Genomic DNA, 25,486 nt, shown 5'->3' with positions numbered 1-25,486 from the left:
TGTCTTCCCGAGTTAACTCGGGCTTTTTTCTCTTCTGAGTGAGTTAGCTCGGGCATCGAAAGTCTACTTTGTTTCTCTCTAATAAATAGTAAATAGTAAATACTCGTATCAATTTCTTGCTATAGAATCTTGACAAAATAAATAGATAAGGAGAGTGACGGTGGTAGAAGAATAATAATATTCATATTCTTTGAAGAAGTGGAAACTATTTTTCCCTTGTATTGGATGAGTATGTATGAACCAAATAAGGTATGTCATGTTGCATTCAAATTTCAGATATTTATTAATGAGTATTTGGATTTTGGATTTGTTTTTATTGTTTCATATAATTATCAGATTACAACCAAATTTTTATTTATTTTTGGGTTAACTACTTTTTTGGTCACTCAGTTTTACACGAAAATTCAATTTGATCATTGGGATTTTTTTTAAAAACCAAATTGGTTATTGTGTTTCGCAAAATTTATAATTTATAGACATCTTGTTATGTTTCGGTTAAGTGCAGTTTTTATTTTTATTATTTCAGGAAGCACCTTTAGTCTTCTTCCTTTAACTCAACAAGTTAGGGTATGTTTTACTATTAGGGTTCAAACAAATTTGGGAAAATCTTGTGTTGAAATTGAATTGTGGGGTATAAGGAAAATAAAAAAGCGAAACCACATTAAAATGAAATCAATAACTTACCAATATATATCATGATTACGTCTCCTTCCCATCCGAAGTCTCGATTTCGATTTCAGCACAAGATTTCTTTCAATTTCTTAAACCTTAAAAACACAATATACCATAACTCATTTAGTTAGAGGAAGACTAAATGTGTTTCCTAGAAAAATAAAAATAAAAATTGTACTTGACGAAAGATAGCGGAATGTCTATAAATTGTAAACTTTGGGAAACACAATGACCAATTTGACTAAAAAAATTTCTCAGTGACTAAATTGAATTTTTGTATAAAACCTAATATCCAAAAAGGTATTTAATATAAGCGATAGTCTAGACTACAAGGGGAAGAGGGTTTCTCATATACACACTAACACGGTATTATGAAGGTTCGAACCTATGACCATTGGTCTGCAAATCAAGATCCTCTTCTACTCGACCCGTTGGCCAAGCAAATCTTAAATAGGTATATTTTGTGCTTTCCAATGGTGGTTTAGCATTATGAGATTAATATGAAGATATATTAAACAAATTGGGTCTAATAGTGTTTGCCTCCGCTTGATTGGAGGAGATTTCAAGTTCAATTGACATGGATGACGAAAATGATATATATATTTGTGATGAATTCAATACCTAATTAAATGTGATAATCGTGTAGCCTCGTTGTAGGTGTATGAGTCCATTATATTCTATTGTGTATGGAGGCATGCATCCTTACTTCATTACATGTGAATAGAGCTAAACATTTTTCAAAATTCTAATACAATACATTAACATAATTTGGCAAAATGAAAGTATAAACATAAAAAAAGAAACACTTGTGTTGGAGCCAGATGTTTTTGCCTTTTGGTCACGTATTATATTTTAGGCCGCCCCATGAAGATCGACATACTATTCAAACTCCTATCTTATATCCTCCCACACTTCAAATTCAATATTGTGTCATTTTTAAATGCAGAAAAATGTAGAAAAAGCCCTGCCCAAAGAAATCAAAATATAGTTTGATTGATGAACACTATATAAGGAGGATGCTCATGAAGGAAAAAGAGGTTGAACAGCCAACACTCACATGCAACATTCAAACACCATGATCTAATCTTGCCCAAGTGTTTTAAAGCAAACAACTTGCCATCCAAATTCTATAATTTAATGACCAATTTAGCTCACATGAATGAATGCCTCTTTTATTCTTCAAAGCAACAAGATATATATATATATATATATATATGCTAGAGAATCAGATAAAGAAATTGATCTTCATTTTGTTCAATATCCCCACATGCTTACTTGAGTTGGCCAATTAGGGTCAATTATCTTAAAGCAACCCTTCATGAAGAAAAGGTGAAAGAAATGGTCAATATGCACTCTAAGCCATAACCCTAAAAGCATCCAACCACCAATTTGAGGCCTCATCACCAACTTTGAACCCAATAGATGCTCTAGAATTTGGTCTCTCTTTTTTTTCTTCCTTTTTTTTTGTGTGTTAAACATTTCTGCAATGGCAGGTAAAAATAGAGTAAAATAATATGGTAAAGTGTCTTGAAATGGTCAATCTCACAACCTAAAAGTTGTTGTTCTTTCAAAGTGAATTATATTGAAATAGCTTTACATCTCTTTTATAATTTTGTTGTTGAGCATGGATCTCAACCCTCCAAATCCAATCTCCATTCTCAGTCAAATGGAGAATATAATTTTGCCCTAATTATAACCCACTTTTTGTAGCCCTGGCTTGTAGGTCAAAGTGGTGTTATTTCTTTAATGGGAACAGAAGGGCCACCAAAGTGGAATTTTCATGTTATAGTCAGTCTGTGTCCATTGAGATTCCTACAGATGTACAATATTTTATGACCTTCAGTCCTTCACAGCTATTTATTATTTAATAATTTGTAGAAAAAAATAAATTAAAAAAAATAGTAGTTGTTTGTTTACCATTGGCAGGGCTTTCTATGCTATTGGGTAGTGGTTGGCTTTTTTTTTCTTCCCCAATTTCAAAGGAATCCACCCCACTTTCAAACCTTAGGGTTCGGCTTGGTGGATCACCAAATTTGTTTCTTCTATACCTTTTTCTGGATTCCAAAACCCAAAATTTAGGTCATCTTCCCTTGAAGGTTCACAAGTCATTTGGCGTGTTCGAGTAGGATTAATTCCTATTTAAAGTGTGAATTAAGAAAATATTTCAAATCTACCGAAATTAAGTGAAGATAACTAACGTTAAACTAAAAACTAGTCGAGTACATGATGAACATTAAGCTCTCCTCATTTTCTTCTAAAGATTAAAAGCGAAAAAATCAAAATAAATCTATAGATTCCGGTTTGCATCAATTGATTAATGACACTTAGAAAACCAACAAAATCCAGAGCAATTATTAAGCGACTATACAACATGTGATTGGGTGATGTTTATGGACCCATCAATTCAGCAAAGGTGGCTAAAAACTTAGAGATAAGGAATCTTGTGAAAAATGTTGGGGCCAACTTCGATATCGCCAGAGATTTCAGTAGGGAACAAATATATATGTTAATGTTGGCAGGAGGAGGGAGGAGGAAGAGAGAAGAAGATGCCCTTTTCAAGGAAAAAAAAGACAGGCTTTTACAGCCATTAGATTCCCATCTCTTTTCTTTAGTCCATAGAATTGAAGAATCTATCTCAATTCTAGTATTCTCTTGAAGCTGCTCCACCAAGTTCAATTTTCTCTGTTTTAATATATTTATTAAAGAAAGTTTGGATTGGATCCGGCTCCAATTTCTCGCATCTCCATTAGTTTTTGTCGGATGCTTGTAATCTAAGAATCTTTTTGTCTATTCCATTCCATTAGTTTCCTATCACATCCTTCCAAATTTTCTAGGTCTTTTTATTTACATAAGAAAGCACTAACATCTGTATCCACACAAACAAAAAAACATACACTAAAATGTATTTTTTGTGTTCAGTTTTCTCTCTTCAAATTGAAGAAAAAAATGCCAACGGGGGTATTGCCCAATGAAAAAGAGACTTGACTTGTTAGACCAGAGGTCTCAGGTTCAAATTCCCACGACATCATAGTTGTGTGTGTATGAGAAATTCCCCTCCTTTGTAGTTTAGACTATCGCTACATCCCTTTTATTTTAAAAAATTGAGGATATTCATTTTTCTCAAGCCAGAATGATAATTAATTGCTTCTTCTCAACCCACCAAGTTTTTTTTATATATATTAAAAATAATGATAATATTCTTTAAACCTAGATATATATGAGTCAAATGGGCTATAAAGTTGTTTTCTCAACAATATATTAATTTCTGTCAACGAATTCCACTGGCCAAAGGAACAGATATATTATTTATTTTGGCCGGTAGCACTATATTAATTAATTCATGAAAATACAGTATAATTGTAAATTTTTATTATACCAAAGTTAAGAGGGTAGCACTATATTAATTAATTCATGAAAATACAGTATAATTGTAAATTTTTATTATACCAAAGTTAAGAGGGAGGGGGGAAACTCACACGCACAGATATCATGGGGACTTGAACCTATGACCATATGGGAGAAATACAATTGCATTTTGTTAGATACTTTGGTTTTGAAAAAATCGCCCAATTTATAATTTTCTTAACCATCAAAGTAAAAAATAAGATGAAAGTAATTGAAATTTCCAATTTTTTCCCATATCTTTATCTTCTTCCTTTAAAAAAAAATTAAATATTCAGATGTTCTAAGAAAAGACCCAACTAATGCCTAAAATTTCTACCATTTCTTCAACAATTTAAATAATCTCTTTATTTCCCCAAAACAACTGGTTGGTTTTCCCATGTTATGTTTTGGTTCAAGTTGAGTCAATAAGTTGAAAGAAAAAACAAGTTTGGTGGGTAATAAGAAGAAAATTATATGATATTTTATTTCTTTTCATAATGCTATGATACCTCAATATAATGGAAGAATTACACCATGTTATATGTTGTGAATCTACCAAATTCTAGCTTTACATATTTAAACAAAAACCTACTTGGTCAATGTTAATTGCTATTTTGAGCACATCTACACTGTGTTTTGCATGTACATGTTCTCTATTATTTGTAAATTAATTAGAGAGTCTAAATGTTCACATGTTATTGATATTGACCATTTGAATTATTTTGTTGAAAAATATTCCGAGTTCAAGTGTTGTAAACGAGAATTTGACGTGAAAAGAAAGTTTGACAAAAGATTTATACACTGAAGCCTAATCTAAATTTGTTCACATGCCATTGTGATCTTTAAATCAAAGCACAAGAAATGGAGAAGAAGATGATATCATGTGCAAACATCTTTCATGAGTGGTTTTACCCATGTGTAATTCCATCCCATCAACTCCATTCATCCCCCTTGGTATAATTTCTCCAAAGGCACCTAGCAAATGGCACCTTACCTAACAAGACTCCGTTATACCAGCAAGTGCAAAATTAGCCACTCTGGTAGAATTTTAACCATCTCTTAGTCTAATTAATGCAAATGAAAATGGCAAGATTATGAGTGACTCGTGGAAGGGCATTTGAGTCATTTCACAATGCGGTCTTTCCCTTTTTTTTAGTACAAGCGATGGGTGGGCGGGTACACAGATATTCATTGGGTGCCTAGAAGTTTCGAACCTCTACCCACATTAATGGAGGTGAAAGAGCTCAACCAATTGAGCTATACCCTATTCTTTGTGTGCTTATTTAGTTTTATATTGTTTATTATGATGGGTCAAAGGGGATAAGATTCTCTCAATCCTGCTTCTAATGAAAGCAAATGATGGCATGGAATTGAAGCCAGGTCTTTGATCCATTCAAGAAAAAGATAAACAAAAGGGAAGGCATGGAATTTACTCTAAAGACTTTATAAAAATATAGAGATAAAGGAGAAAAGGAGAGATAGAGAGAGATAGAGAGAGATAGAGAGGTAGCTTGGCTTGACCGCTTGAAAGCCAACCAACTTGTGTTTTGAGTGCCAAAGCAAAGCATCTCAATTTTGATTTGAAGAGATTATTTTGGTACTATCTGGAATCCAAGAAATGGTATCTCTGTACCACCCAACTGTTTAGTACTTTTCTACCACACAGAATATATATATATATATATATATATATATATATTTTTCCCACACGTTACCATCAAAGAAAGCAACATGAAGAATCACAAATAATTAATATATAAATTTAAACAAATAAAATAAGCACATAATTTATAAATTAGTTTTTTTTTTTCAGTATAAAAGAAATACAAAGATCTCTGAGTTTGAGTTTGAGTTGGCTGCAGTGAAATTAAGGAGGTGGCCTAATTTAATGAAAAAAATTAGTGTTCTGTTAATTCAACTCTCCCCAAAAGCATGTATTAGCTAGTGAGTTTCCTTGTTGACAAATTTTAACAAAATGAAATTGTCGGTAGAAATTAAAAATAATGCATTTTATTATATATACAGGTAGGTAGATCATCACCTACTCTATTCTTTAATTTAAAAAACATAATTTTGATTACCATATATTTTAGAAAAATTAACATCGAATGTACTCACGTCGCATCCACTGGTAAGCACAATTTGTAAAATATAAATGACATTCACAAATAATGAAGAGTCTAGTTTTTCATGACCTTCATATTTGTTTATTGATTTATTTATTCATTGTATGAAAGGTTACATTTCATTAATAAATTTTCAATATATTCAGCTCTATTATGAGATTCAAAGAAAATATGATGTTGATCATTACCACATCCGAATTCTAGCCCTATAGATTCATAAAAAATAAAAAAATAAAAAAACTTACGTTGATTATTACCCGGCCGTGGTGTATGTGTTAAGATTTTAGAGCTAGAGAATTGGATATCCTCTACTCCTTTTGTAGCTTTATGAGTTTCAAATGGTTTTATTTGAGTGTTCATAACGCTCTCTGTCGACATGCTGCATATAATCGACGACATAGTATATAATTTTGATATACGTACGGTTATCATTACATATACACATATTATTAGGAAATACAAAAATTTATCTGATTTGAAAACAAACGAATCTTCTAAAGAATGAATTGATTATACTCATTTTTATATATAGAGATAAGGAAAAGCATATGCATCTTGCACCTTGCACCTTCCAATTTGTACGTCTCAAAATTTCCACAAGATTCAGTGCATGAGCCAATTCCCTCTCACTTTCAAGATACTTACAAAGGCAACTAGCTTCTTGTTGGGTCAATCAAAAGAACAAACACAATACCTAATTTAAAATGCTTCCGAAGAAGACACACACAATCCTTATCAAAACCCAAAAGCATCTTTCACGTGATGACAAGCTTTGTTCTTGGCATTTCAATTTCTGCGAGACCTCCTCCTGAGGGAGGGTATCTTTTGCCTCTCTCTCCTCACCCATTTTTTTTTTCTTTTGCAAATAAGTGGGTCCCCTTTTGCATGTCAAGGACGGATAGAATCTTTTTAAATAATGCTAGATATCCAAAAAATTACAGTTTTTTTTTTTTTTTTTTTCCTTCTCGCAACTTTTTGTGAGGCTGTTTTTGTCATCTAGGGTTTTGGTATGTCTTTGTCTGCTTTTAAGGAGTTGTATTCAATGGCATTATTGGTGTGTTGTGTTCTTGCTTGGTCCTTGCAAGGATTCCACTTATTGGGCCCTCCCTCAAGTCCTCTCCAACTACATCATCATCATTTTTTTCCACTCTCCCTTTTCCCATCGATCTTACCTTTCTAGAAATCAAGAAAGAGTTTCATTCGAAAGATATATTAGTAGGTTTAATTAAGGGTAACAAATCAAAAGTCCAGCTTGTTAAATAGCAAATTTTTGATGTATATAGGTTTGGTCTCATGTGAGATCCAACGTGCAATAGTAGATCTCACTTATTTTTCATTAGAATCTGACATAGTGTAGTGGACATATTGAATAATCACTGAGTAATGTTCGGAATATCAAGTTTATAGGCCACTTTGTGTAAGGTCGGATCCAATGTATTGGCAAACTTCATCTATATAGAGATATAAAACACAATGTCTTCATGTTATCTCCATAGTATTTTCCATTATTTCTTACAAATAATCTATCTTAATTATTTATTCCAAATGCCTACATAATATCTCTTGTGTTTTGAATCTAATTGCATACCAAATGGAATCCGGATCCTCTGCTCTGATTTTCTCTACCATGATCGCTTTATTTTTGTTCTCCATATGCCACCTCATTAAAATTTAATCTGAGGGACTTAAAAATTGACACATCATCCTTCAAACAAAAACCCAATTTACTCCTAATTTAAAATATATATAAAAAAAAAACCCATAATCCAACTAACGGCAAAGTTAACATCATGTCCTCTTTCTTCTCTTCCTTCTTCCTATCTCACATCTGTTTTTTTTTTTTTTTACTCAATCACAGTCTTGCGTCCTGTTCTTGTTATTTTTTTTTTTCATTCTTCATGTCTCTGCCCCAAAATCTTATCTCTCACACCAAGCCTTCATTTCTCCAAAACCTCTACAATCACAATCCCTTCTTTTTCCCCTATCAAAAGAAAAATCATGTTTTAAGAGAGTGTTTTTGTAAATTTGTATTACTATTATTGTAGGTGGTGGGATATTTGCGTTTCTGGACTTTATGGTGAAATGGTAGCCTTCTCTGAATTCCAGCAACCAAATTTGTGATGAGGCTTCCAAATCTAATGCCCTCTGTAATTTTTCAGATAGTTGACCAACTTATTCATTTTTAACCTAAAAATCTAATATGTTTATAAAGCTTCATGAGAAACAAGAAAAAGAAGAATAAATTCTTGTTTTTCATTTCTGGGTAAAGCCTTCAGTATTTGATAATTGTTAATATGTTTTGTGACGTTGGTGAGAGATGAGATTTTGTGGCATAGTCAAGAAGAAGGGAAAACAAAAAGGACAAGACGTGGAGGGCGTGAGACAGGAAGAAGAAAGAAAAAAGAACATAACGTTAGCTTTGCCGATAGTTGGATTAGGGTTTTTTTTCCTTTTTTAAGTAGGAGTAAATTGGATTTTTGTTACAAGGATGATGTGTCAATTTTTAAGTCCCTTAGATTAAATTTTAATAAGATGACATATGGAGAACAAAAGTAAAGCAAATTATAGCAGAGAATCTGGATCCTACAAAATGAGCTGTAAATAATTATGATATTTTGTTGGCTTAAACCTCCTATCTTCATGCGCATGATGGAATTATACTACATTTGTCAAAGTCATAAATTCATGGTGTTCATTGTCACTAGCTAGCTACATGAGTTTGGACCACAAAGAGAAACTTTGGCTGCAACTATTAGAAAAAAGTTCGTTTTAATTTGATTGTCTTACTTCCAAAATCAATTATATAAGTTTTAATAAACAACGAAAAGACAGTCGAATTAAAAAACTCTTCCAATAGTAAAAAGTAAGAATTACTAATTTTATATTATCATTATATGCAAATCACACATGTTAAAATATAGTCGGTAACATCTTAGTTTGTGTAGTTAGTAAATGCTCAATAAAATTATTTGTATTTATAATTTTCTATATTTTAGTGAGAAAAAGAAAAAAGAAAAAAAAAAGGAGACACTAATGCGTAGAGAGAGATATTGTGGAGATCCCATCTCGAGTCTTGAATTGAAAGGAAAGCTTTTACGGTGGAGTGTGGTACGCAGTACGGTGAAAAAAACGTGGGGAGTGTCGGGAGGGCGATCATGGCTTATGACGTGGCAAAATGATGGGTAGGGAATCCGGATCGCCGCATAGGAGCGGCGGTGCTTTTAACATTAAGGAATAATGGTGGACCCCACACCCCCCCTCCCATCAGATTCTCTCTTTTGTCGCCTTCCTTAATTCCATTTGCCAGTTTTCTTTTTCTGGATTTTGTTCTCTACTCTTTTTCAAATCACATTTTCTCACCCTCTTCTTCTTCCTAGTTCTTCCTCCTACAATTCTACACCACATATGCCCATGTGGCCAAAGTGTGCCTTTCACAACTCTCCATTCCATCAAATATCAATGGTTTGATTTGTGCTTTGCTTGCAAATAAGGATATTATGCTTTTGTCTACGACTGAAATCTACTAAATTTAGACATGTAATCTTATCAACACAAAAAAAGATAAGTATAAATATCATATTCCTTTCGTGCTGTATTTAACATATATTTTCATATTGTGACCTTAAAAGTGATCAAAGTTGCGACAGAATAATTAGTATCATGTGTTATATTTAATAACTCAATACAATTAGCAAAAATTTATGTAAAATGTTCGTATCGATGATAATAAAAAAGAAAAACTATTTTCATAAATAGATGGAATATTTGAATAAGATTTCATGTCTTTCACCCAAAAATATGGTGATAACTTGTGCGCACAGAATAATTGGCCCAATTTATAACCACAGACACCACTTTAAAAGAGCATGAACTCGAGACCTTCCTTCCTTGCAAGCATTTTCTAGGATATATTGATTGCGCATTCTTATCCTCCATGATGAGATGAGTTAGCTCGCTGGTCCCTGTCCCTATAATAATGGCATCGTACCCTCCAATCTGAGGACACAGGTCTCAAGATCTAGAGCTGCTGCCACTAAATACATCTCTAATTTTTGCCCTTGTAATAAAGGAGTTTTTTTTTCTTTTATTTGGGAACTGACTTGCAAGGGACATTTACCTTTTGTTCATCTACCACCCAGAAGCCCAACAAACAGAGGGTTAACTAGGTCGAGCAAAACCCAATTACATTTTGGTGGACATGTTTTGTAATCCCATTTGGAGTTTAATGATGAACAAGAAGGCCCAAACATTTAGAGCCCTTTTCGAAGATTCAGTAGAAAACATTTTTACTCGTAAGCACCTTTGCTAGAAGCGCTTTTATTAGAATCACGTCAGAATTCTCTACTACAATTCCAAATGCTTCTTGAAAAAACCCCTAGCATGTGGTCAGAAAAAGGCTTTTATACAGAAGCACTTCAATGTTTCATGCCAAATGTTTTCAAAACCGCTTTTAGCCATTTCAAATAGATCAAACACAATTGTTCCACATCAGAGAAGTCTGTCCATAAAGGATAATGAGGCCCAGATTGGTAACCAAATCAGAACAAAAAATGCTCTGAGATTGAAGTGTGATCAAATTTCTCTCTTCGGATTGATGTATATATGATATCTGATTCTTAAACCACAGAAAGATAGAACATTGGCTAAAGACTGTATCATGCACACCAGAAAACAAGTTGTTTTGCAACGATTGAACAGCGCTCCAGCAAGACAATAACAGGGACTAAAGTTCTCTTCTGTCAATCTTCAGTTTCAACTTATTATGCTTAGCATTTGAACAAAACAAAAAAACGTTGCGCTAAGCTAGGCCACCAAATCCCTTGAAAAGGGGACGAAAAGAAAATGACAGCGAGCCTGTAAACATATGCAGAAGAAAACTGTGGGGGGCATTGGTAGCACGATCAAGTTTCTCAAAATTTCTATTTCCATTTCTTGGAGATGTTACGAGCATAAAAAGTACAAAACTTAGGAAAGGACAATGGCTAGTGCAAAAATGCCCTCTTTTAATTGGGCTAAAACTATTTACACTTCGGCATCATTCTGTCCTGTCTTGATGAAATGAGCGGTCAGACGCTGTGGGACTGAGAAGCCATTGAAGGGGTCGACCTCGGAAATTTCTTTTAGCTTATCATCACACATCATTCTCCACTTATCAGAGGGATCCTTCAGGGGGAAAAAACAGCCAAAAGCAGGTGTGAAGTTAAGCAGTTAGTACCAAGATCTAGTGGCACCCGAAAGCAATGGCAACACAGTAGAAAACAGTCATTAATGTATTTATACCATCAAACGTAACATCTTCCCCAAGGTATGCCTATCCCATTGAACTTCAAGTAACTGGAAAATGGGCCAATTTTACCTGAATGATCCCCGGGCACTATAATTTGGATTTTAGACACACATTAATGGGAAATAGAAGTAGGCAAAAAGTTAAGCTGCTCTGAAATAGTGTGTTGGATCAACATCATTTAGCAGACAGGCACAAAACTACTAGGCAGCAGAATCAATGTTGGGCCGAAAGTGGTAGGAGAGAAAGAAGAACCGAACCATCTTTCTTTAGTCGTTTTCATTTTGCTTAGGGTCATCTGAATCTGAATATTGAAATTGGTGCTGAGACTCGCAAGTTCATAACTGAAAGCACCTTGGTTCATTTCTTAGCATATTATTTGGAAACATTATGCCAGTACCAGGATGTGGTATAAAGATACAATAACTTTGCAACCAACAAAGTTTGATAGCTGAAGACCTGAATATTATATATATATATATATATATATATATACAGATATATCTCACCTTCTTCATGCTCCTGTTCAGACTGCTTATCCTTTCGTGAAGCGTTATCTGGAGCTGCTAGATTATAACACAATTTGTAAGTAGGTACCAAAATATTTGTCAAAACTTCAACAAGAGAGTATAAATTCTGTGACAGCATAGCACAGATAGCATCGCATACACTTCTGACGAATTAAAATTCTTCCTTGAGAAAATTTATCACTTTTATCACTGGACATATAAACAAACTGAAAGCAGCTCTATGCAGATAAAGAGACATTTCAAAATACTCATGTTCACGATGAAGCTAAATGCATATAGCTCTAGGTGAAATATATGGAACCATGTTCCACCCAACATATGTTGGAGAGCAATTACAATAATTATATACTTCCTTCCTGCTGACCTATCACCCTTTCTTGTGAAGCTATCAATATATCATAATCCATACGCATGAAGTATAGAAATAAATGTGCAAAAAGCATCACATCCAAGAAACAGTTTCCCCATTCTACACAACACATTTTGATTTATCAGTGCTGAAAACTGCAGGATTTATGACAATCAAATTCATAAGTACGTAGGAAACATAATGCATGTTTATTGAAGATGTATACCTTCTCCATTTAAGGGCAATATGTGCTTGGACAGAGCTTTATTCATTTGAAACATATTGATAGAATCAACATCAAAAAGGGCACGCAATGACTCATCACATATTATCTCTCGTTTATTATTTGGATCTTGCAAATTGTTCTCCCGGATATAACTCCAAAGTTTCTTCACAACCTAATTCAGGAAAGAAATGAGAATGAGTATACAATAAGTTTTGAAATTATACTTAAAGCGATTTCATCTGGCTAAAAATAAAATAAAATAATTTCTTTTTCCTCGAGGAGAAAGGGGTTTTCTGAAAATCTAAAACTAGTACCTCTGTTCTGGCCAATTCTGGCACTCCCATGAACTTTTGAAGTTCTGGAGAAAGGCTGCATAATTTGGTAAAGCCACCTCCTCCCCTTTTCTTGACTTCTTTATCCACTTTTGCAGCCCTACTTGATAACACACTATATTAGAAAAAATAAACACCAGCCACCTCAGAACCAGGTATATATCGCCCTAACAGCCATAGAGGGTCTTATGAATATCCAATAGGTTACTATGTACCCAGTACATATCATTATACAAATAAACAGTAATGGACTTTCCTTTTCTTTTCTTTTTTGGGCGGGAGCAGAAGAAATCAGGAGAAACTCAAACTATCACAAGTAATAACTCTACGGGTGTTATTCTGATAAAGTAAATAGACAATAAGTGAATTCAATGATCGGATTTAGAAGTTACAGTTTTGAATTTCCAGGAAATCCGTTTTTGCCTAGTTATGCAAATCAATAACGAATAAATCATAATTACATATCTACAAGGACTTCAAGTTAAAATATCCAACTTCCAAATGTTGAACATGCATAATAGAAGAACTAAAAAAATAATGGAAACAATGACAAGGTCAACAAAATAAAAAACCTACACAAAAAAGGATAAGACATGAAATTAAAGAAAGTAACCTTCGTTTCTTGCTTTCTTTTTGTTTACTAACTTTTTCTTCCTCCTCCTCTTCTTCTTCTTCCACCTCTTCTTCCTCTTGTGCTACATTATTTACATCTCCTTCAGAGACAGAATGATCACTTTCTTCCCCTTTCTTCTTTTGCTTTACAGGTTCTGAGTTTCATCATGCTACGGTGTTAAAATCTCAAATAAATACTATAACATGCAACTTCAGGGTGACAATAGTAAAGGTAAATGATAAATAAAATTATAAGATACCATTACATGAAATACGGCAACGATCCTATTTGGAAGACTTTTTTGTTGGCAGATGAAGTTGTAAAAAAGTAAAATAAATTACATATATCCCCATGCTAATGGACATACTGAAAAAAGAGAATAGTTTATGAGCCAAGATATCAGTATTATACCAGAGCTACAGAAAGTCAAAATAACTTAGAAAGGAAAAAATGAAATCATGCTCCAAAGAAAAATAACAAAGCACAAATTTTTAAAAAATCATGGTTTTATTAAGCTTTGTAACCAAATGTTATACCTTCTTGTTAGTGAGCAAAACCAACCACATGTGCAAAGTACAAGTGAAATGGATAAGCATCCAAGAGAACCTATAAGTGGACGGTTCCATCCTATCATAAGCTGATTCATACAACTCCGTAATGTAAAATCATTCTTAAACTGGAGAATAAACAATTAGTAATATTGCCTGTCCTCAGTGAATTACAGTAGAAAATAGCGTACGTCTTGTAGGAATGTCCTTTATTTTCATTTTCATTGAGTGCACATTCAAGTTTAGTGGAGTTTAAATGCATGTCAAGCAGCTGCATATACCATGCTCACCAAACGGAGAGTAACAAGTAGAAAGAAAAAAAACAACACTACGCACATTCTTGAGTATATGGAAAATCAACATGTAAGTACAAGGGTAATATAAATAAGTTAACACCATGACCAAAGACAATCGGTTCACATATAAGTGCCATCAGAAGGATGAGGAAGGTAATTCTAGACATACCATCTTCTCTGCTAAGCGGCCATATATGCTTGGAGAGAACTTTATTCATTTGAAACATATTAATAGAGTTAACACGGAAAAGGGAATGTAGTGATTCATCACATCTTATATTCCGCCTATTTTTTGGGTCCTGCAAATCCTTTTCACGGATATAGGCCCAAATTCTCTTCACTACCTAAAAATGAATGAGGGAGAATAAGTATCATATTTTGGTTCCGTAATCTCCATCCAACACAAGGATGCATTGAAAGTAAACAATAAAAAATTGCATAAACCTAATAAATTATACCTCTGTCCTGGCCATTTCAGGCTCTCCAACAAATTCTTGAAGCTGTGGAGACAAGCTACATATTTTGTTGAAGCCACCTCTTTTGACAACTCCTTTATCCACCCTGTTTGGCAATATAAAATAACTTAGAGAAGTGTGCATAGCAGAAACTCAGAGCCCCAGCACGAATACGTATTTACAGAGCCACATACATCACATACTCATTCATATATTGAGGACAAAAGTAACCAATCACAGATGGAACTTAACAACAAGTACACAGAAAATTCATTCTTCTAGAAACAATGTAAAGAAATCATCGTCCCTGAACTGGATTTCAGAGATATGAGCCTACTCTGAGAAATTCCACAATCATATTAGACAATTAGCCTATAGATGAATGCAAAGCTTTCTCAACATATATATGCTCCTTAGAATAACAGGAGAGAATGAACGTTAGTCGTACAAGTACTAGCCTCCAACATATAGCGCAATATCCTTGACTTGTCAATGTAATCATAGTATAAGCTTCAACTCCTTTCATATAGTGCTCTAAATATGTAGTATTAACTATGAAGAGCTAAATAGATAAACAGATTTATAGGCATACAAGTAATTGCATACTAAAAAAAGAGGACTTCCTTACAATGAGTAAGGTGGACTTTAAGGGCCATATCTCTAGATACAAAGTCACTGCTATTAAATGAAAACTAAGCGTGAATGTTTTAAGGGAAGCCATAGATTCTGAACTGATCATTTCCAATTCACTGTCAATCGTATACTTCCATATCAAATTCTTCACTAAACAGAGACTTCTCATTGACTCCTCAACTAAATCTAAATATGCAAACTTTAAAAATGTATACTCTTCTTAAACTTCTAGGAGCCTTTTCAGTTTCAAGATGAGACAGCAAGACAGACTGCTGTCAGTTTGCTACCGGCACTGAAAACCTCAGTATTTGATAATTCAATGAGCAATCCATGTAGAAACACCGAAAAAATATTCATTATTTCTTCATTCAGGTATGTGTTTTTTCTAAGTGCAAAGTATGATATGTTCACATAAGAAATGTACTGCAATGATGTTGTGGATTATGAAATCAAAGTTTAAGACCAGAAAGAAAGAAATCAACTTCAATACAAATTTCAGCCAACCATATGATAAAGAAAGGAAAAGGCAATAAAAACTGCAATTGGATGCACATAGTCGACGGAAATATCTAGAAAGGAATCAAGTTCACTTCTTGCAACTACTCCAAAATCCCAAAAGATTATTGACTTGGCTTTTATTTCAATAGAAAAGAAGAAAGGAAAAGAAGCCGCGTTTCTCATCATGTGGGACCCAATAAACTCGAAAAAAAGGGAGGCCAAATTGGGCAACTGGTATCCTCATTACCTTAAAACCTCAATTTCTTTCCTACCGACTAACCCCATTTTCCCAGCAACCAAACACTAATAAAACAAAACAAAAAATGCAGTTAAAAAATAAATTAAAAAATTAACTCACGTTTTTCTCCTTTTATTTTTGCCTTTATTCTCTTCCTCTCCTTCTTCATCTCCATCTTCTTCTTCTTCTGCATTCTCCGACCCTTCACCGACCTCCTCCCCCTCTGCTTCTTCTTCGTCTTGGGGTTCTGCCCTGTGGGTCTCGAGGAAAATGTCGATTTGGTCCCGGATAAACTTTTTCCGGTCCGATAAATCAACTCCGAAATCGTTTTCCAGTTGACGGCGAACGCTGCCGGCGGTGGCCGTGTCGAGGTCTGAAGTGCTGAGGATTTCTGTGAGCCGGGTCAGGATGTCCGAGTTCGAAACCATTTTTTCTGGGCTCTGAACTTTGCCAATATCTGGGCGATGATTGGAGTTGAGATGCTTCGGCGAGGGAGAGAGAGAAGGGAAATGGAGTCTCATGCAAGTGAAACCTGTGAGGAAGAAGGAGAAAGAACAAAACGGGTAATGGTGTAGCGTGTGGGCGGGTGGAGGGTATTTCTGGAATTTGAAATTTTATCTTGCAGCTTGCTTGGCTGGGGTCTAAGGTCTTCGCTCTAGTATGTACACACCTTGGTGGTGTGTGTAGTCTAGGTTAACTCCATTCGCACTCAACAAATTAGGTGAAAATTTGGCAAAAATTTTAAAATTAAAAAAGGGAGACTTTGGAAAAACCTAAAGGAGAGAGAAATTTTTTAAAAGAAGTCAAAATGGACAAAATTGCCTTTATTTAATTTTGGATTTCTCAAGGAATCCTTTACATTTGCATGTCTTTGATTAGAAAGTCGAGAGGTTTTTCTGTCTTTTTTGAAAAAGCTTTGGCTTTTTCCAAAAGTGAAAGTTTTTTTATGGCTAAAACCTAAATTTACTATTAAAAAAATAGGTAAAAGAGAAAAATCTAGGATTTACTTTATTATCACATGCACTATTTGAAGGTAGATTATAAATACACATAATTATCGCAATTTATACATATTCGAAAATAAACTATGCTAACCACTCAAGTGTGCTACAAGGCCCTTATTTTAAATAATTTTGTTTAGAGCTAAAAACTACAACTTAAAATTTTATTAAACAATATTGAGAAAAAATGCAATATTTAAAAAGAAAAAAGAAAATTTGGCCTTGGAACTGTCGCACCGGAACCTATGTTCTTAATTTTGGACTGCTTTGCCTTTGTAGTTGGGTTTTGGGCAATGTCCAATTGGGTAGGCGCAGGCCTTCCCAAGTTCCCCCAGCCACAAAGCCAAAACAAGCTAAAGAGGCAAAATCCATTTCTCCACAAAGAATACTGCAACTTGCAGAGCAATATGAATCCAACTGGATCCTTTAACCAAAAAAAGAATACAATAACAAACCGAAGTCACTCATTAATGTTACCCAAAAAAATGATCAAAATGGCCCTGTCTCATTTTGGTTTTGGGCACTTTTCTTTCTACTGCTGGAAACTGCAGACAGGTTCAGGTTGTACTAGTTCAGTTGGGAATTAGGGTTTGGATTTTCTGATTTCTCAATTGATTTCTGTCAGGTAGGCTGTCGTTTTGTTTTTAGCTTTTTAGTTAGGGTGAGCCAGGGCTTAGGTTTAGTTTTGGTGTTGTGGTCTGAGTCTCTACTGTTTTGGGTTTTGTAGTAGCTGTTTGTGCCTCTCTGGGCTTGAATTTCAAATCAAAGAAAGAAAACAAAAACAAAAAAAATCTCTGTTTATCTCCTACTGATTCTTATTTATTAAAAAAGAAAAAGGAAAACTAAAGAGTTGTCAAAACATATACTGCATGATGACAGAAACAGATATTCCAGGGAAACAAGGAACAGGAGATTGTTTATAGATTAAAAATATCTTACAAAAATATCAAGACTCATCTACTTTCTGTCATCAAGGTATGTACAACTCTAGAAGCGAAAGCCTTGAATTGATTGAGAAGTCTCCTAGCTTACTAAACACAGTAATAATCTGAGAATGGCCAATAATACACCACCTTATAGAGCGCTACAAATTATTATCATTATCAGTGTGATCAGATTCAGAAGCATTCTCATCAGTATCAGACCCACTACCAAAGTTGATGTTTTCAGTTTCAACCGCGCTGTTATCTGAGATTTGGCCACCTTTTAAAAGATGCTTCAAGTCATCTAGAATATAAGGTTCTACTAATTTCCAGAACCACGTAGAATTACTTCCCAGAAAACCAATCCAAAAATATCTCCCCTTCCTCTTCACCTTGCAATCCAGGGACTTTGCCTTCAAGGCTCTGACAATCTTCTCAACACCCTCTTCATTTCCCTTTATCTTCAACAATATGTCACCTGATGAAGTCCTGTGGCCCCCATACATATACCAGTAGGCAAGAGCACAGGGTGTCAACCATCTATGGATTAGCTTTGGAATCACCTGTCTACCTTTTGGCCAAAACTGGTCCGCGTAGAAACCTAAATAAGAATGCGAGATGGTTGAAAAGTTATATGGTATGTCATCAGTACTCTCACTGGTTTTACAAGAAGGATGTAGCCACTCGTGGTATTGATCATACATATGTCTCCTTAACAGAGAATGTGTGCTAGAATTCTCACTGAACTCAAACCGGATCATGTGATTCTTCCTGTCTTCATCTGACTCAATCTGCAAACCACCCAACAGCATACCTACTAAAACTTCTCGTTGTTCTTTGCTCAGCTTCAGGCTTACAGGTCTCTTAACTACTTTTCTGCTCAAGCTCAAGACATAGTCAATCTTTTCCATCAATGGGGAGTCAACATCATATTTCTTCTGGCACATCAGATCAAATATTTTTTCTGCCTTGACATAATCTCCAGATGATAGGTATCCGCTTAATATGGTGTTGCAGGACCGAGAGTTAATACCAGTTGGCCCATTACTCTGCATTTGGTCAAAGATCTCCTCAGCTTTATCAAGATTACCAACTTTCACCAAAGAATCCAAGTATATAGAATAAATCGTACGGCTGGGTCGACATCTCTCAAGGCACTGGAAGAAAGCTGATTCCAATTTGTCATGTGAGCCTAAGTTGAAGTACATGTTCATTAAGATCAATAATAAGATGGCATGAAAGTCTCAAAACAGTGTTAATGAAATCGGTCATGAGGGACTCTGCAAGTTCAACTTCTTGAGCTTTACATAGACCTCTATGACTTTATGATATGCCACAGCATTGGCTGAACCCAACTGTTCTTTCATCTCCCTGAATATCTCCAGGGATCTCCTAGGTTCTCCAACCTTTGAATAGGCTTCCATTTTATAAACATATGCCTGATATGGGAGACCAACGTCAAGCTGGAGAAGTTTGAGCCAAGTACTTTCTGCTTCCTCCACATCCCCCTCCTTTGAGCAAGCTCTCAAGATAGACACAAGCACATCTCTGCCCACCTCAATTCCAGCTTGTTGCATTTCTTTCCTTAATGATGTCATCCTCTCTTTATCTATAGTATCCTGACAGCTATGTAGCCAGATTAAGCCACTATAAATATCCTTGTGAATCTCGAGTCCAGTTGTTACCAAATTATGAAAAATAAACTCAGCCTGCTTTAGGTAATGTTTCGAAGAGGTTCCAGGTTTGCTGACAAGGGCTTTGAAGAGAGAATTGTGCAAGCTAAGCCGGGGCTGGTAGCCTCCCAACTGAATCATACGATTGTAAATGCCACATGCTTCCTCCAAGCAACCTTGAACCGATGCACTAAGATATGCAACAACCAATATATGAAATGTAGATTCACTAGGCACACGCCCCTGATTAATTATATCATCAAATATATCCCTACACTTTGAGAATTTTCGCTCTTTACCCATGTAATCTGCTAACTTGGTAGCAAGAGCAAAATCAAAACGATACCAATGTTGTTGCATCATCCATTTGTACACCTACAGACATTTTAACAAAACTTAACTAAGTCCACATATATTTATATAATCAATGAATCATTTATTTTACTAGGATCCATAGAGCTAAAATCACAGTCCAAGTGAAGCAAAACATGCAAATTGCAATTTTTTTATTTTTATTTTTTTTTAAAAAAGAAACAGTTATATTGATAACAAGAGGATAAGCAATCCTCAACCAACAGTACAGAAGACTAATGTGACAGCAATCTACAACGAGAAAGCTATAAACACATCAAAATACGCATATTGCAAATATCAACACAATGAAAACTCAAAAAGACTGAAAATTTAGTTACTTTACCCTAAACCCGACATCATTTTCGCGAATTCGCATACAATGCACTGCAACATAAGTGGCATCTTCTTGCCTCATCCACTTTTTCTGCGCATTGAGTATCCGACTCAACGTGCCGGCCTTATGCGCCGGCAGTTCCTTACAAAGCCAAGCCAGCTTCGACCTTCGCCACTGCTCCGGGAGGTCCTCGAGCTCCGGAACCTCAAGCTCCGGAACTGCCAGGTGCTTCAAGTCGGCTGAAGAAAAGCACTTATCTAAATTGAAAGCCTCGCCCTGCGCAACATTGCTCAAATCCCAATTCTCCCCTGGCTGCGAGGCCTCGCCCGAAAGGTGTTCGACGAAAGTACTGGAAGAGGGAAGGGCGAGTACTCGGCGGGATTTGGCGGCGACGGCGAGCGGGAAACCAGAGATGGGTCTCGGGAATCGGTGGGTAGGGTGGTAGTGGTGGTGTGAGAGAGAAAGTGTGAGGGAGCGGAGGAGGGAAAGAGAAGAGCGCATAGGGAGGGGTTTAGGTTTAGGGTTTGAGGAGAAGAGGGAGGAGAAGAAGGTGAAGGAGGAGTGGGTTAGAGAGAGAGTGGAGACTGGGAGCTTTGGAGGTCTACTCGGAAGCATGTCTGTGCTTCAGCCCTCAGTTTTTTCGCAGCTGGGGATTTTGATTTTGGGAGGGTTTTATTTTGTAATTATTGAATTGGAAATAGAAGGCTTGAGCCCACTACTTGGGCTTGATTCACTTAGGAGCAACTCCAGCGAGGAGCCCAAGCCTGAGGCTTGGGGGTGGTCCAAGTTAAAAAGCCAGTTCCAGCGGGTCACTTTTGCCCGGACTGGAGGTGGGACTCACGAAGACGGGTTGGCCAGAAGGCAGATCTCGCTCAAGTTCGAGTCCGAGGGGGGAGATGATGTCAGCGTACGCTGACGTCAACCCTGTGCTCCACCAACAGCTAGAAGATAGGTGTCGTCGTCTGGGCGCTCCGATCAACTGCTCTCCTCTAATCCAACGGCTGAGCTTTTTTTTTGTTATAAAATTATGAAAAAAATTTGAATTTTTTTTAAAAAAATACCAAAAAATTCTAGAATTTGTTTTCTATAAATACCTACCAACAATAAATGTCTTTGTCCTTTTACTTTTATTTATTTTTATATTATTTCATTTACTTAAGTTTACAATGTAAATAAGGTAGTACCCTCCATTTGGATTCAAATAAAAATACTAGAAAATTAAATTCCTACCAAATCAAAATATGAAAATTCGGTTTTAGTGCAAAATACGATTTATGCTAAAAATGATGGCTCATTAAGTCAATATATACTTCATAATAAAATTCCATAAAATCAAGTTTTCTTATTTGATGTGTAAGGAATAAAAGCCGCCAAAAGTTATTTTGAGAAAATGATTATTCCAAAAAATCATTTATCATACTTAGTCAATATTGCACCTCTGCTAAAAAATTTATGAATCCGCTAGTGCCTACCAATAATCTTCACTTTCAACACTAAATCCTCATATATTTTCTTCTACTTCTACTATTATTCACTTTTTACTCAACATTTTATTCACTTTTAAATTGTATTTTTATTTATTATCTTATCCGAAAATTTTATCTGATTGAGATATAAATTTTATAATAAATATTGACACGTACGAACTCAAAAATCTTATCTGAAAATATTATCCAAATTAATTATTTAGGTAAACAAATTTGTGAAAGAAACAAAAAAAATGAATAGTATTTGCCCTTTGCCATGGCAACGGGTGGAAACTCAGCATTGCTTTTTGCAGAGGCAGCCACTATTCACGTGAATAGTGGCTGCCCTAGTCCCCCCTCTTGCCATGACAAAGGGCAAATGGGTGGAGTTGTTCTAAAAGGCAAGCCAATTCATGAGTGAATTTTATTTTTGGGCTTTTCAAATGTAAGTTCATAAGTACAGCCCACAATATAACTCAAATTTTAGGAAAAAATTCATATTGACTTTTTAAAGAGACCAAATATATCGTACATGCTTTGAAAAATATCAAAATTACAACATTACCATATGAGTTTTTTTTCTTCTAAAAATCATAATAAAAGGATAATAATAGTATTTCACACATCAACTGGTCTCTTTTGGATTTTTTTTCTTTAATTTATAGCTTTTAGTAAGAAATGAGTTTTATTATAAATTTCTCTTTTATTTTATCATTGGCTAGTAGGGGTGGGCGAAAAAACCGATGAACCGATGAACAGAGTAGAACCGAACTGAAAAAATCAAGAAAAAAACCATATTGACTAAAAAAAAGTCAATTTTCGCCCAAAAACTGAATCAAACTGTTTTAGATGGGTTCTCATCCCCTTTTTTGCCTTGAAAAATTTGATCCAAATTGAACCAATTCGGTTGTGTTATTTTACTTATTTATTTATATTCGAATATATTAATAAACTCAATTAATATCCAAATCACATTATTAGCCCCAAGTAGTATCTAGATCCTTTAACCCAATTAATATCCAAATTTCATAGTCCGAATTTATAATCGACATGTTTACTCATTCGTAATTGGAATCAAAATAAGGATTTAAATTCCGATTATGAATTACTGTTGTGTTTACTTCATATAAAGGAATGAAAATACAAGTGGGGCCCACACAAAATTAGGAATGATTTTGGAGGAATTGGATTCTTAGGTGGGATGTGGTATTCTAATTCTTAGAGAACTAACTCAGCATGAATTCATCTTTTTTATCCATTATATCCTCACATAATTTTTTAAATTCCAAATTTGCCATCCACTTTAACCCAATAAGAATTTGCCTATAAAAAAATTTATTTAAACCAAGAGCATTTTAGTAATCAAACGGGTTTCAATTAAGGGAATTAGTTAACAACTTATAAGGAATCAATATAATTTATACCCCAATTCCAGATAGTTTAGTAAACAACTTCAATGGGAATCTAGATTCCAACTCATCCTCAATTCAATTCCTCCTTACACGATTACGGATTAGTAAACATGCCTAAATACCAACTATACGCCTATTTCTTTTTCTTTTCGATGCACCATAGCCATTTTCTTTGTTACACCTCCTTTCTTTCTTCTCCATCTCTTTCTTTCCCTCTGACTTCTTCACTTCTAGCTCAAATTGACAAATTGGTTTGGTTCAGTTTCCCTTTTGTATGTAAATTCAACCAAATCAAGCTGTGTGAAATTTTCGATTTTAATTCCAATTTAAGGGGTAAATCGGGTCAAACCGAACCCCTATTGGCTAGTCCCTAACAACATCGTTTGATGACTTGGCATGTATTGGACTATGTTAATTAAATTGGACTAATGTCTTAACCGTTGATTAGTGAACTTATAAATGTTAGAACAGTACTTATTAAATTAGACAATAATCCAACACATTATTTCTTATAAGTCTCATCTAAAAGAGCAAGACTCATAAAAATTGACTCAGACAATTCCAATCTAGTTGAATGTGAGCCACCAAACAAGACTTACGAGTTTAAGATTAGAACTCGGGGCTTTTCATTAGGGATATATTGATATATATAATACAAAAGTCTTATGACAATAGGGTGTTATTGTTGTGCAAAAATGCAAATAGTGCCGATATCAGTTGCTTTGCCGAACGGACTATCAGAATCCTTGGTTCCTAGTCATCAAGAAAACATGCTCTTCACATAAAAATATTTTATTCGTTAAAAGATGGATAATGTGCCTTTTAACCAATTTCCCTATGCTTGAGGAAACCACTTTCCACCTTAATACAGAAGTAGGTGACGCATCCTGTTTGGCATCAATTTCAGGACTTTGTAATCACAAAGAAGGAGCCCAGCCAAGCATGATAAAGACAACTGAGAAATTGTTATTTAATGCTCTAGATTTTTGCTATACCGTGTTGTTCTGTATTGAGAAGAAATATTTACATGAAACGGAAATAGCATTATCCTGAGAATCCTTTCTAGTGATGTTTAGTAACCATGCTATTTATTTGGAAAGACAACATTAGAAGAAAAAAAAAAAAAAAAAAACCTAATTCCAGCTAGCTAGGCTTGCAATTTGGTAGGTCAGTTTGTGGTTGGTAAAGATCAGCATAAGTAAAGTATTTAAATATTCAACCAAACTGGAAAATGAAATTATAATAAATGATGCAACATTCATTATTATGAAGAAAAACTTGTAACTCAGTTAAAATCAAATTAGTATCCAGCTGCAGTTTAATATGAGGAACTGCCACTTACTTGACCAAGAGAATAAAATATAATAATAATTTGATGACTATCTTCCCATTGCCCACACCTTCTTGCCACTTGTCAGGCAACAACAACTCACTCACCATTGTTCCCTTTCTTTTGCTGGCCACTCCCACTCTCTCTGTCACACCCCATTATAAAAATATAGGAGATCCAAGATTTGAACAGAGCAGGGAGCAGCACAAGATTTAGGTTGGCCTTTTCTTAAGCCCTTGAAATTTACCTTCAAAATTAATGATATGCAGCTGGTCTACTACTCTCATCCTTAATTAAGGATGAGGGAGTCAAAGATTCATACACAATGCTGTATATTTCTCAACCTTATAATAACAAAAATTACTTCCTCTTAACCTAAGGAACCATTAGGATCCATATATGTAAGTGATAACTAGGCAAATGGAATTATGGAACTGGCATTAATGTAAATGGGAAAGTAATTTATCTTCAGAGACATTTGTTCCACATATAAAAAGTATAGCTTAGCAACAAAGGAAAGCAAATGAGAATGTAATTGATCATAAAAATAGGACCACTCAAATATAAAAGTATTTGTATCTGTTCCACTTGAGAAAGATACTACTCCAAAATGATTTTCATAGACAATGAGTTTGTAGTTATGTGGTTAAGCTAATTCACTCATGCACAAATAGATGATGTTAAAACGCTTACATCAAAGATTTATTATTTCTATTAGAGTATAGCTTCATCAAAAACCATGTGAATTCACATTGTAAATAAAATGAGTTTAAGCACACCCACAATGTGAATTTGTATTGAATGTGATC

The 25,486-nt window shown here is 34.8% G+C and overlaps 2 protein-coding genes across 4 annotated transcripts; both read right to left on the bottom strand.

Annotated features, from left to right (window-relative positions):
* LOC18767411 (upstream activation factor subunit UAF30) lies at window positions 11,072–16,861 on the bottom strand. 3 transcript variants are annotated; one of them, XM_020570741.1, is made up of 8 exons: window positions 16,305–16,861; window positions 14,819–14,921; window positions 14,530–14,704; window positions 13,517–13,670; window positions 12,886–13,003; window positions 12,572–12,743; window positions 11,976–12,032; window positions 11,072–11,345 (listed from the first exon to the last, which is right to left on the bottom strand). In XM_020570741.1, the coding sequence occupies exons 1-8, from the start codon at window positions 16,703–16,705 to the stop codon at window positions 11,335–11,337; spliced, it is 1,191 nt and encodes a 396-aa protein (XP_020426330.1). In that variant the 5' UTR covers window positions 16,706–16,861; the 3' UTR covers window positions 11,072–11,334. The 3 variants fall into 3 exon arrangements, with proteins under 3 accessions (XP_020426330.1, XP_020426332.1, XP_020426331.1); XM_020570743.1 differs by lacking the exon at window positions 16,305–16,861 and adding an exon at window positions 15,953–16,296; XM_020570742.1 differs by having other exon boundaries at window positions 11,076–11,345; window positions 11,976–12,029; window positions 16,305–16,859.
* LOC18767704 (pentatricopeptide repeat-containing protein At2g15820, chloroplastic) lies at window positions 17,983–21,216 on the bottom strand. Its single transcript, XM_020570788.1, is given in 4 exon segments — window positions 17,983–19,325; window positions 19,327–19,421; window positions 19,424–20,156; window positions 20,479–21,216. Coding segments are annotated over 4 exon segments (2,490 nt in total). The 5' UTR covers window positions 21,085–21,216; the 3' UTR covers window positions 17,983–18,269.

Source organism: Prunus persica, chromosome G8 (assembly GCF_000346465.2).
Source record: "Prunus persica cultivar Lovell chromosome G8, Prunus_persica_NCBIv2, whole genome shotgun sequence".
Taxonomy (NCBI): Eukaryota; Viridiplantae; Streptophyta; class Magnoliopsida; order Rosales; family Rosaceae; genus Prunus; species Prunus persica.
This window is presented reverse-complemented; position numbering and strand designations above follow the sequence as displayed.

Coding starts and splice junctions, on each gene's coding strand:
- LOC18767411 (XM_020570741.1), bottom strand. CDS start 16,705: ATGAGACTCCATTTCCCTTCTCTCTCTCCCTCGCCGAAGCATCTCAAC. Junction 14,922..16,304: donor AAAAATAAAAGGAGAAAAAC/GTGAGTTAATTT, acceptor ATTGCCAAACAG/GGTGGATAAAGGAGTTGTCA. Junction 13,671..14,529: donor GCCGCTTAGCAGAGAAGATG/GTATGTCTAGAA, acceptor GATGAAACTCAG/AACCTGTAAAGCAAAAGAAG.